Below are 13,802 nucleotides of genomic sequence, written 5' to 3' on the forward strand. Positions count from 1 at the left end.
ACACTGGACAAAACACTAGAAAATATAATAGAAACAATCCTGCATTGATCCCTGGGGCAATGGCCTAGATGGGACCTAAAAGGTCTTTTTATATCATTGGCTTTTTTCATGAATATGCTTTTTATTTGCTAATTTCTTTATTTCTTTTCTTCTTCCATTTGATGGTTGCATATTTTAAATAATGATATTTTGGCTAAATTTGGATCTGTACGGCATCTCATGGCCAACCATATCTTGAGAGACAGCTTTTGCTGAGCTGTGGTATTCTGAAAATAAATATTTTTCATCCTGAATATAAATAAATACACATACCCCCATAACCAATGCCATTGTGATTAATTGTTACCACAAAATAATAATCCAAACATCAGGCATTCCCTATGAGAGAGGGCTGATTACCCTTTGGTGTAAGGGAAGGGCTGTCTAATGTTGGAATTTTTATTTGGTGGTAGCATTTATTTGCTGTGGATAGAAACTGTCTGAATGTTCACAAACTAGGTGATAGGTTGCTCTTCCAATGCCTGGTGCCCCTAATGTTTGCAGCTGCCCTTTGTTACACAAGTGGCCATTAAGCCACAGTGACTGTTAGAATCACGTGTACAGACACGAACCCAGTCGAATGTTAATGTATCTTGTGCTAAAGGTGGCATTTCTGTTCTCTTCCCAAAAGATTTGTCCTAATTAGATTGCTGACATGCAGGATCTAATTTCATTACACCCTTGAAAATCACAATTTTGCCTTGGCCGACCAAATCACGTGTAGTTATTGTAGCATTGTAAACACCACCTGGCTGGCACAAAATGCTATAACACATACACAATATTAAACTATTGATTCATTCCAGGTAAAGTTTGTATCAGTACAAATTAAATACATGAATCATAGAAATTAGAGATGGAGCAGAATTATTAAGTCTTCAGATTCATCCCTTGGGGACTGCTGCAGGATTGTTCCCTACAGTGTAATTTGCTAGAGTTATATTCAGTCAGTACAATTTCATATGACTCAAGTGATGGGGCTTTCACCCCTTTCCGATAGTAACTACTCCCCAATTTACTAGATTTCTACCATTAGTAATCTTTCCTGATATTCAGTCTGAATGTGTCTGTCTAATTTCACTTAATTGCTTCCCCTATATCACACTAAACAATTACTCTCCCTTCTTGAATTTCACACTCTTCAAATAGCATATTTATAGACAGTCATTCTGTCCCTCCCACCACCCAAGTTGTTACTTAATCAAGTTTAGCTAATGTTTAGTTTTTAATATTTCTTCATAAGTCAATCCCTCCAGCCTCTAAATCATTTTTGTCATCTTCTCTGAACTCCCTCTAGTTTGTGTATATCTTTTTGGTATTGAGATGCAGGGAATTGAATGAGTATTCAAAGTTTAGTCTCACCAGAATCATATGGAGATAACCTATCATCTCCCTGCTCTCTGACATGATGCAAACCAAAAATTGCACTCATTTTTTTGGGCTGCCATATTTCATGTCTAAAATAGTTCAAATTTGAATCACTATGAACTCGGGTCAGTGTTTTTGCTGTTCAAATTGCACAAGACTGAATTACAAGCTGAATGGCCTTGTTTCCCAAGCTCAGGTTAATAGCTAATTCAGTGTGGTGAGAATAGTGGAAGAAGAATTTTCTCCCTTGATTAGCAATCTCTAGCATGTTTGTATGTTGTTACAGGGAGACAGATGCTGATTTACCTTTTTACCAGTTTATTTTTTTCTTTGAGGTGGTGCTACAATTTACTACATTCCTTGGAGTTTGACATGTCAATTAGATGTTATCGACAGTAATAGAGGGTCAGTTCCTGTAAATGTGAAGTTTTTATGGGTAGGCCATGAAATGGCACCCCAAAGGAGTGTGTGAGAGTAGAGTGATAAATATCATGTTACCCTGCACACCACAAAGGAACTGATTAATAGGGAACATGATTTTATATCTCACACCAAAATGTTATTTATTTAATTTTCTGTCAATCAACTTTTCTGTTCTAGTTATCTGAAAAGTTAAATAATCAAGATTTTGATCACACAGTGGGGATTGGATGAAAATCTGCTCTAAATCATAAGCCGCACCCTGTTCATTCGTTGTGTTACTGCATATATTATGACCTTATTAGAGCCCTTCATTACCTTTTGATGGTTACATGAACAACCATTGGCTACAGGTACACAATCCATCAAAAATAGTGGAAATAAATATACACAACAAAATGTTCAATATGGAATCTGCTTATCCTCCAGAATTGTGCTTGCAAATCTTCTGCCTTGCAAGAATTTGTGTGCACCAGGGGTGTGCCAATCAGATGGACATTCACTCTCTCTCTCTGTTTGTGTTTGCAGACACCCAAGTGGGTGTATATGTACATTTTGTGTGCATAAGTTTTGAGGCAATATTGGAAAATTTGACTCCCAGTGTTTTGTTTAACAAAGGTACAAAATCAGGAACAGTAGGTTTTAGGGCCAGATTTTCAAAGGTATTTAGGTGTCTAAAGATGCAGATGGACACCAGGCTCGATTTTTAAAAGCTCCTAAGCAGGTTAGGTGCCGAACTCTCATTGGCACTTTTGAAAAATCCCACTAGGCATCTATCAGCATCTTTAGGTGTCTGAATATCTCTGAAAATCTGGCCCCTAGTGACTTGGTTCTGTTTTACTATTGCTCTACTTTGACTATTTTATAAAATTTTCTTTCTTGCATTTAAAAATATATATTTTATTGTAATATTTATTATTTTATTGTATATTACACTGAAGTTGTGAAAGGAGAGATTACGTTAAAAAGATTTTTTTTTCCATTAGCTACTTTTTAAAGATGTCAGGGAGTCAGTATAGACTTCATTAAATCTCTTTCCTAAGTCAGTCTTTTTATTGTAATAAATATGCATTATCAAGTCTGTGTTTTATGTCTACAATAAATCACACATTGTAAAACTTTATATCAGTTCATTAAAAGATCCCTTGTTGAAAGTTGGGGTTTTTTTGTTTTGGTTTGGTTTTTTTTTAAATCCAAGCAGGAGTTATAGCTTCAAAACCGTGTGCAAATGCTTACAGGATTGCATATCTTCCACATGGGAACAATATTCACAATTAAAACCTTTTTGGGGATTGTCAGAAGCTTTTCTCCATAAGGAAATGATAACAGTAACTTAATCTTAGAAAGCCCAGAATAAAGCCCAGTTCATATTGGACCGAATGCCAAAATTAGGTTGTCTGTTTTGTGATTACCCTCTGGTTTTGAAGCCTCAAATGTAAATAATGTAGCACAGAACACTTGTATCCTGGGATCCAGTAAGTCTATGTGCAGAAAAGTAAAATATGAAGAAGTGTGGGCCAGTATTGTCAGTTTTTTAGACCAGGTCCAGGGTTCATTAACATCTCATCCCACATCATTCTCTACTCCTGGGGGAATTCTGCGTCACTGCGCATGCACAGAATTCATGGCCCCCACAGATTTCTGTGCTTCGCAGAAAAATTACTTCTGATGGGGAAGCAAAGGGAAGCCACAAGAGCAGTCATGCATCGCTTCCCCGGGAGTGCAGGCAGGTCGTTTTGGGCACCCAGAGCAGCTGGTAGAGACATAAATCACCACGTTGGGGGGCGGGGGGAGCTGGGCAGTCATACGTGTGAGAGAGAGAGACATTCCTGCTTACTAGTGCAGCATGCTCAGCATGGAGGGGCAGGGCTTGGGAGTGTTTCTGAAGAGGTAGACATGGGACAGGCTCTGTTCCCTCAGGCAGAGCAGAATGTAGCAGCCTGCCTGCTTAGTGAATTGTTCCCATTGTTTTTGTGAATTCCCCCAGAAGTATAAAACAGGTGTACAAATTTTAAGGCTCCTTTACATTGCCAGAGTGGTATAAAGGAGCATTATTGTAAAGGATGGTATGGCCTTATAAATGCTTATAGTGCTTTAGTGATTAGAACTGGTCTAAATTTTTGGACTGAAAAAATTTCCTATCAAAATGTGCTCCATGAACTGTTTGCTACTGACCTTTTTGGAGATGGTCAGTAACCAGTATAAATTGTGAGTTTGAGTCCCCAGCCCTCATTTGCTCTTCAGTTGCCTATGATATGATCTAACACTGAGCATATGGCTGCATATATTTGTTGACTAATAACTAGAAGTAAAGGGTCAATACTAGTTACATTACTACTAGACAAAGGTAGTTTGGGGATTTCCTCCAGTGCTCCCCAGTCCCATTCTCCATCCATTGTATTGTAGTTTAAATAAATTACCAAAATAATTGAAACCAACTTGATTATATTGTGTTATTTTGACAAAAAAATATGCAGAATTTTGCAGAATTTTAAAATATTGTGCACAGAATTTTTAATTTTTTGGTGCAGGAGTAATTCTCATTCACTTCACAATGGCATAGTGAACTCTGGATGAAAAGATATTCCAGTGATAATCAGTGGTCTGCTTTTATATTATGTTCGTTTATAAATAGTTTCCTGTGTTGTTTGTCAGAGTATTTTAAACACAGACAGCTGCTCAATAGATGAGTCTGATAAGGTGTATTAAAAAGAAATTAGCCAAAGAGAGGCTAATTGGTAACTCTTTAGGGAATGTAGATCTTTGGTATCCTGGATGGAGTGCCACTGAGGAATGATGTATAATGTTTACTGGAATGCCAGTCTTGTTGGTGTTTTTAATTAATTTGTATTTATGTATTTTAAAGTTAAGGTACTGTACTTCTTCAAAAGAGGGTAACATGTTTATTTGTTAATACATACTGCAGTTATGTAACAGATATTGCCATGACTAATGTGTAGTGCTTATTCTTCTTGCATTTACTTCAGAGATTTCATGATATCTTTCTTCAAAGACTTCTATTACCATTTCAAGTCCTCTTGCTCTTCTTTTCTTCATTGTTCATTACTATCACGTCAAGGAATATAACATAAATGGAACCAAGATGCACTATTAGATGTCTTTTAGCTTTGTCTCTACTAAAATAAATTAGCCAAAGAGAGGCTAAGAAAAGAGAGTTACATAGGGAAAACAACTACTTGAACTGGCATCCTTATTGCTCTTTTAGAAGTACTAGGTTTGACAGTCCTCTTTTTGTGGGAGAATTTTGTCAATCTCTTTGGAAAACTGTAACGATGACATCACAAATGGGTGTATTCTGAGCTGAAGCTCTCATAGTCCTCAACTGAGGGAGGTGAGGAGAAAAGGGATGCTGAGTTTTACTTTCATTAAAAAAAAAAATTAAAATGGCCTTAGCTTTTATTATGAGGGTCCCTTTTACAATATAATTTTCTCCCGTCCCTATGACCCATCCCAGTCCCTGCTGGTCCCCTAGAGAAGAGGACTGAGTTGGTTCCTTAACTTGGGTGTCTTATGTGGTCGTGCAGCTGCTGGCTGGATATCCCCTGTTCTTACGTTAAAGTGCTAAATTAGAGATTTCCCAGAGTGGGCAGATTGGGGGTTATTTTATTTTTATTTTTTTTGGCACCACTATACCTGAAAATGAGCTTTCTTTTTAAACTGGAAATTTACAGGCAATTTGTCTATAAAGCGGATTAGTCTCTTTTGGTATTTAAGAAAGGAAAAGGAAAACTGCCAACTTATTAACATTTGAAAATTGGCTGCTGTTGAACTGAAATGACTGTTTTCATAGCATTTTTAGTATACGTATCCATGTTAATTTTGTAGTTGTGCCATAGTAGAAATTGATATAATATTGATTATAATACAGGAGGAATATTACTTGTACAGAACATGCTGCAATGCTTGCTGTAGACACAGTGGGCTTGCCTTTTGTGTGGTACACACATTTTTGTGTTTACAAATGGCAGTTTGCACATACTAGTTGGGTGCTTGATGACCCATTTTATGTTGATACAATTATCAGATTTATGTGTGCACAGACAGGAGGCCATTTGAAATTTTTACTCCTCCTATTGTCCATTTTTACCATTAAGTCTCCTTATCACCACAACTCCAGTAGGAGCTACTTGTACATACCTCAGCCACAACCATTGATTCATTCATCAAATTTTTGAGGCTGGTTCCCTGTGACCCCAGAGACCATCTAGAAGACCATATGAAACTGACATCCCACTACTGCTACCTAGCCTGGGACTGGCACTTCTGCTTCTGTCCTGCCTCACTGAGAATAAGTAGAATTTGGATCTCCAGTTTAGCACCATCGATTGCAAATAGGCTGGACCCATGAAAGAACTCCATGTTTGATGTAAATTCAATTTGTGTTCATTCATGTTTTAAAGGGGAATTTGTGCTAGTGGATATCAGTAGAAATTAGGTGCATTAATGCTGTTGCGTGGACCCTGTCTGTGTTATGGAAAGGGAGCATATTGCTAGACTTCATTACAACATGGTAGTATCTTACACAGTTAAAATAGGTTTGGTCTTGCAGTGTAGCAAGAACCAAACCATATTTTAAGTGTTCTTGTCTCATGCTAAACTCTTGGAATTAGCCCAGTTGGAGCATAATTCTGAAGTATGGTTCAGTCCTTTCTACACTATGAGAATGAATTGGGTTTTAACCACATCCAGCGCTACTGTGTTGTAAGTAGATCCTGCAATATAGTAGCATTTCATAGTGTTAATGGATCCTTAGAAAACCTCAGTAACAGATATGTTTCTCCCTCTTTCTTAACTTGCTTCCTTCTGGAGGGAAACACAAAAAGGGGAAAGGTCATTATTTAAATTCCTCTGTGTAATAAATCATATTAGAAAGACTGCAACTTTTCAGATGACTTACCAGGCAAGAGTTTAAATCAGTGAGAAAAGCCATTACACCTTGTAAGAGGTAAAGTGCCATAGTGGAGGTACAGGCTATAATTTGTCTGGATAGTAATGCCTCTTCCATTCTTCTTCTCCCACCTGCCCCAGTAAATAAAGAAGTAGGAAGAAACATAAAGATTTTTCCCCCCCTGAATTGATTGTTTGATGCGCAAAGCCATTGAGTTTTCTAGTGACAGCTGTTGCTGTTGGAGAGATGAAAGCATTTGGCCCGAGAGTCTGTTTGTGTTTGAGCAGAGAAAGTGATTTTTGTTGCAAAAAGCTTTAAGTGAGACAGACAGAGTAAGAGAATAAGAGAGTGAGAGATAATTATCTAAATTATGTTCGGGCTATTATCGAAGACGAATATAGTTAAAATGTAATTAAATATGACGGGCTCACAGGATGCAAGCTTGGCTTTTGAATGCTAATTATCAATTACTGCATCTCCTTAGGGGAGTCAGGCAGTATGAGAGAGTTGGGGGTGTGTGGCTGAGGTGAGATGTAGAGTATTAAATAAAACACCCTAGGGCTGTAACAAAGCTAATTTCTTTTTAAAAATGAAGCTGTGGTACCAGGGGAATTCCGCAGGCCAAGCAGCTTGCACTGCTGCCTTTCAGCTTGAGGACCCTAGTGTAAGTCAGTGTATGCTGCTGGTCCCTAGTCTTTTCTTCAAGACGTAGACCTCAGCTGGAGGTAATGATTATGTCTACTGTTAAAGTGATGACCAGGGCTACCTCAGCTTGAGCAGCAAATCTAAAATGAATCAACCAGTCAGACACTGTGTGAGGGTAAAAAAAGATCAACACTTCCATAAAGTTTAAAAAACAAGGAGGAAAGACACCAAGGTGGCATGCTCAGCAGAGTTTTATATCAGTTCTGGAAATGTTTGCTGCTGAGTGATTGTACTGTATTAGTAACTTACCTTGGGGGAATCCTTATCCCAGCTCTCCTAGTTATAATTAGCCACTCAGTGTTAGAACCTATCAGTAGGTTAGGGGGGAAATGGTGGTGGATACTGGGAGGTTGTTTGATAACTATGAAATTTATTTTCTAATGTTGTAAATAAGTGTTGAAGCAGCATGGAAATAGGTGTTGTATGTACCAAAAAATAGTAAGATGTAGGTGTTGTATGTACCAAAAAATAGTAAGATGCTCTGGACCAACTTTAATAAAAAGTTAAAACCCCTGTCTCCCCTCAAATCCTCAAGAAAATCTTCAGATTTGTTACATCATCTTTCAATATGCTTAAAGAAGTGATTGTGGTATTTTTCCAGTCACAGCACTGTGGCAGCCAATAAGGATTCCCCTACCTGCCAGTGATGGCAGCAGTTGTGAGGTCACTGCAGGAAGCAATCACATAAAATGTTGTTGAAAGGATCTTCAGTGGACTTCTACCACTTGTTCAATGCCTTTTGATATCAGTCACATTCCACTGCTGCATGACTGGGTGGATGCGTCTGCCCCATTGTCCCCACTTCATCTGAGAGATGACAGTCTTTGTTACTTATTCCCATTTTGGGGGGAGTCTGCATTGAAGGATGGCACTATTATTTGACCTGTGCTCAGAATGACTATAAATAGATATATTTCTACTTACATTGTATACTAGGATCCCTGAACTAACTTTTTCCTGGTCCCATAACTACATGTTTCCTAATTTGGGAAGCCACAAAGCCATAGCCCCTTCCTAATAACTTTTCTTAGCATTTTACACTCCTTCACATAGCATAATTTTAGAATATTTTCCAGATCACTGGAGAGAGGCAGATTTAGCCTTTCCATATTGCTTTTTCTTCTCTTAGTGTTCAATCTGTAAAAAGAAATATTTATTTTTCAGTACATGAATTGCATATACATATATGTGCAAGCACGTGCATTAATGCAAACTGAAGTGATGGAATATTACTAGTAAGAGTGCCACAACTCTCCAAAATAAAACAGAAACTCGACTTTGGCAGTTTGCACCTCATACAAAAGCATAAGTGAATACGTAGGACTTGCAATAGGCCCTGAACATTAATTGACTTAGGCTCTGTCAGACTAATAAGGGAAGCAACTCAAGAAGCAAGGATACCCCACTGAGAACATACTTGCACTCCCACAGACGTACAAAGATAGGGATAGTCAGTGAAAGAGTCCTATCTGATTTCATGTTTCATTTAGAGCATGAAGAGACAGCCAGATCTCTATAATAGGAGGGACCCAAACCACATAAGGAATACAAATAAAGAATATATTATGTGCAGGCCATGAGTGCAGATAGATGCTGTACCTTGGGAGGGTGGGGGGGCAGATTCATATCTCACTTACGTAAATCACAAATAACTCCACTGAAGTCAATGCAGTAAAACTGGTGTAAGTTAGAACAGATTGAGATTCATAGTCTCCTTTAAATGAATACAACCTCATGATAATAAAACTAGTAAAACCTAGACACAGTAATACCATCTTTGTGAAGAAGAGATCGATAGTTTACTATCAGGATCAAACTCTAGTTCAAGTCAAATGGCCCTGTGAACAGCAAAGCTGTTATAACAGACTGGCTCTGATGTGCCTGACACTTTTTCTGTTGCTATCTTGTTTCTTCTATGAACAACTTTTGAAGTTATTCTGAATAAATTCAGGAAAATGTCTGATTTTTTTCTCTTCAGGAAGTTCATCAAATTGCATTAATTACTTTTTTATCATTCAAATCCCTTTGTAGTGGTGGTTTTAATGAAGGTTAATTTTGTATCTAGCATTCAGGTTGTATTATTGACAATAAATTCTAATGCAATTAAGTGTTAATCCAGTATAATGTTTGCAGTGTTGCTGAGCTGAAGAAGAGTTCTGTGTAGCTCAAAAACTTCTTTCACCAACAGAAGTTGGTCCAATAAAAGATATTACCTCACCCACCTTGTTTCTCTAAAATCCAGTACACCTCTACCCCGATATAACGCGACCTGATATAACACAATTTCGGATATAACGCGGTAAAGCAGTGTTCCAGGGGGGCGGGGCTGTGCACTCCGGTGGATCAGAGCAAGTTCAATATAACGCGGTTTCACCTATAACACGGTAAGATTTTTTGGCTCCCGAGGACAGCGTTATATCGGGGTACAGGTGTATAATGGAAGATTGCTCTTAAACTGAGACCTTCAGATCGTATTATTCTTTCCTGTTCCTCCTCCTTCACTTTTAGCATGATATGTGAGCTTGAGTGAATGGTGGGAATCAGAGTGCTTTGCATATTGTTTATTGGGGTAATCCTGCTCTATATTATTAGGAGGGAGAGATTTCACAATCCCATGCAAAATCTGCTACACAACGTTACGACCCCCACAATGTTTGCAAATCAAGTATTCCTGTTCAAGAAAAGGATAATGATGTAAAAGTCAGACTCCAAGGCAGTAAGTTGAGGAAGCAATTTTCTTTTTAAAAATCACAATGCAGGGATGATTTTACAGTATATCATAAAAATTGAAACAAGGTTTCTTTCCTTATGGGAGCTGATTTGTCCTATTGCATGCAATTTTTTCTTTATTAATTGCTGTAAGTAAACCAAGTGGAGTACAGGAAAGAGTGAGGACAAAATATAAATTGACTGCAGTTTCAGTTTACACAATTGGCTGCATATAAAACCGTGTACGTAAAACTAAGGCAACTGTATCTCTCTGGGATTCTGTAATGAGTGGGATCCCTAAAAGTGAGATGAGAGTAACTTGTTTCCATTGACTGACATGGCGTCACTTCTATTCTAACTCGAGATAGCTCTGATATAACTAGATCAAAGCTAGCGTTGGTATGTGTGAGTGTGCTTCAGTCACACTTCCCAACTGCAGTTTAGACATACCCTATGATTTTTCTACCTCTTGCCTTTCTTAATAGCTGATATATTTCACTTTGTTATGATGAAGAATAAGTACTAAGTTAACGTGTTGAATAAGTGGTCTTCTTTCTTTAAAATTGCTTTATATTGCTATATCCTTTATATAGGATTCAGTAAAGAGTCCAAAGAACAATGAACTTTGCACCCGACATAAATCTAAATAGAAATAATTTTTCATCGTTCATTTGTAATTAGCAATAATCACTGAAAAACATGTGTCTGCAACTATCTGATGTGGAAGGAAAAAATCTAATTATGGACTGCAAATCTTTTAGATAAAAATACTCTGTGATTTTTACAGTTGTGGGTGCCAACAAACTGATTAGAAATATGCTGTGTAAACTGCAATAATCATGATACTAATCAAGGATTTATGGGACCAAGGTACCATGGTCATGGATGCACTAAAAATGCACAGACAAATGACTGAAGCTTTCAAGAACCAAGCAAGCAAGCAAAGCGTAACTAAGGGTGTATCTATACTGCAATTAAAAACCTGGGGCTGACTTGAGCTAAGAGGTTGTTTAACTGTGGTGTAGACATTCGGGCTCAGGCTGGTGCCTAGGCTCTAGGATACTACGAGGTGGGAGGGTCCCAGAGCTTGGGCTGCAGCCCGAATACCTACACTGCAATTAAACAGCCCCTTAGCCTGAGCTCTGTCTGCTTGTGTCTGCTGGCACAGGCCAGCCACAGGTGTCTAACTGCAGTGTAGACATACCCTAGAAGACTTAGGTGGTTCCCAGGGCCAGATAAAGGCATAGGTACTAAAGACCAATATTAGGGCCCCAGCACCTTGAATCATGTGATCACTTCAGAAGAATGTTTCTAGCCCTTATAGTTGCAGAGAGCCTGTGCATCTCAGTGGGGTTTTAATTTCTAAGATCCACTTCTCTGTGGGGCCCCACTAATACTCTTCTTCCCTAACCCCCAAAACAGAGGACTGTGTATGTGGCAGGAGAAGAGTACAGTGGACTCAGTCTTGCCCCATCTACCCAATGTTTACACCCCAGCTCCTGCCCCAGTGAGGGGATAAGGGTGGGGGGGCTGCTGTTCCCAGCGGGAGGGGCTGCTCCTGCCACTCCTGGCTGAATGAAGGGGACCCCATATCTTTGCCTTTAGAAAGGGAGGGTGGCACCACTGCCATTTGAAGTGGGGAATGAGGACACAGCACTGGGGTGAGGCCATGGGGTGGAGCCATGCAGGGGTGGGGAGTTCATGTCATCATGTGCCTACAGCTCTGATTTGCCTTAATCCTGCCCTGGTGATTCCTTTGGTCTCTACTGGTAGTTAATGCTAACATCCATTTCCTCCTGTATATTTCTATTAGTAATACTGTCAGAAATTAATACAAAGGAACTTCAGAATTCTGACCAATAATTTTTTCTATTACCATTTTTCTTAAAGGTCTTTAACAATAGTTAGAGCTTAACTGTATTAATTTTTGTACTGAATTTTGTGTGGAATACACCTAAGTAGAGTCAAGGCACTTAAAAAATCTAACCTGAACAAAGACTGCTGGAAATTCAGGCCATGAAAAGTGTGTCCCCTTCTGGGCCCATTAAATTACAGCCTGTTTTGTCACTTCAATGGATTCTTTCTGTATTTCACTGCAACCTGTGGTGACTCTGCTTAATACTGTATGCCCCTCTGCTTTCTTTTGTAGATCTTGGCAAGCAATAACTTTTGACAGACAACCTGCATCCTTCATCAGAATAGTTGGAACTCACAACACAGCTAATGAGGTATGGGACAGTTTTTAAGAGAGGAAAAACTATTATATTCTTGCTGGATATACAGATTTAATTCTATTTCCATAGTAAACTGCTAATGCTGCCTAAAATGTACCTATGGTTATTGCTGCTCTAGTAATGAAGTAACTTCAGTCTAGTAATGAAGAAAGAGTATTTTCATCACTTTGTCATTATCTTTCCAGACTGTACAGGTTTCTTCACAGCCAAATGTAAAAACCACTGTAGCACTCCGAGAGGTGGTAGTTAGGTTGACGGAAGAATTCTCCTGTCGACCTAGCGATGTCTACACTGGGGCTTAGGTCATCTTAATTACATCACAACGGGGCGTGAACTTTTTCACAGCCCTGAGAGATGAAGCTAAGCCGACCTAACTTTGTAGTGTAGATCAGCCGAAAACGTTTGTCTGGCCTTCATCATGGCATTGTTGAACATTGCTGTAGGTTAGGAGAAATACTTAGCATACAAATCTTTATTTTTAGGAATGATCACACAATTATAAATGCACTGGGGAAGCAACATAGACTCTGATTGCTTGTTTTTATCACACAATATTAAGATGCCCTATAAATAAAAATAAAAAGTCTCATTTTCCAGAAGAAGATCAGGTATAAATAGGATTATTCTACTTATAAATCAGTGAGCCAAGCAATCAGTCAGCCATGAGTATGCTGTGTGGTAATCAGGATAGCTGATTTTATTAATTCATTTATTTTGAATTCAGAATATTTAGAAACATCAACTTGTGCACTACTTAACCTGCAGTATGTAACCATGTGATCTTTCTGTTGTTACCCTGCTCCTCCCTCCTCTCCTCTAGTTTGAGACTCTCATTACAAATTTCTCAAATCAGGTGCTGATTCTGCAATTAACTTTGGGGGGGGGCACTCAGAATGTGTAAAGTTAAGTGAGTACATGTGTACATCTTAGCAGAATTGGGGTCTTAGATTGTAAGCTGTTTGGGGCAGGAACCATGTCTTCCTATGTGTTTGCAGAGCAACACAATGTGGTTCTGATTGTGTTTGTGGCCCTTTCAGCACTATTATAATACAACTATAATACAGACACTGTCTCGGCTCTCTCTTACAGAGGATTTTTACACTCCCTGGATCAGACTGTGGTGAGGGTGTTGGCCTTCTCTTCCATTCATGCCACTTCCAACACCTCCTTTTCCCACCTTTTTGCCTCTTTTGAGCAACACTGCATCCGACACTATTCTCCTGTCCCCCTCCATGTTGCTGTCATCTACCGTCCACCCAACTCCTCCCCATCAGCCACACTCTCTGATTTCAACTCCTAGCTCTCTCTCGCTTTCTTTCCTCTCAGTCTCCCACAATCCACACTGATGACTTCAGCTTCCATGTTGACAATCCTTCTGACCCCTTAGCTACACATTTCCACACCCTCAAGTCAGGGCC

General features: G+C 38.8%; 1 protein-coding gene across 1 annotated transcript in view; it reads left to right on the forward strand.

The window, feature by feature from the left end:
• BTBD9 (BTB domain containing 9) overlaps positions 1–13,802 on the forward strand; it is a 298,931-nt gene that overhangs the window by 257,730 nt on the left and 27,399 nt on the right. Inside the window, exon 10 of the mRNA XM_026649595.1 lies at positions 12,300–12,378. Coding sequence (XP_026505380.1) covers positions 12,300–12,378 — 79 coding nt within the window. The remainder of the gene's footprint in view (positions 1–12,299; positions 12,379–13,802) is intronic.

The sequence above is a fragment of the Terrapene carolina genome, unplaced genomic scaffold, assembly GCF_002925995.2.
Source record: "Terrapene carolina triunguis isolate 2854851 unplaced genomic scaffold, T_m_triunguis-2.0 Scaffold85, whole genome shotgun sequence".
In the NCBI taxonomy this organism is placed as follows: Eukaryota; Metazoa; Chordata; order Testudines; family Emydidae; genus Terrapene; species Terrapene triunguis.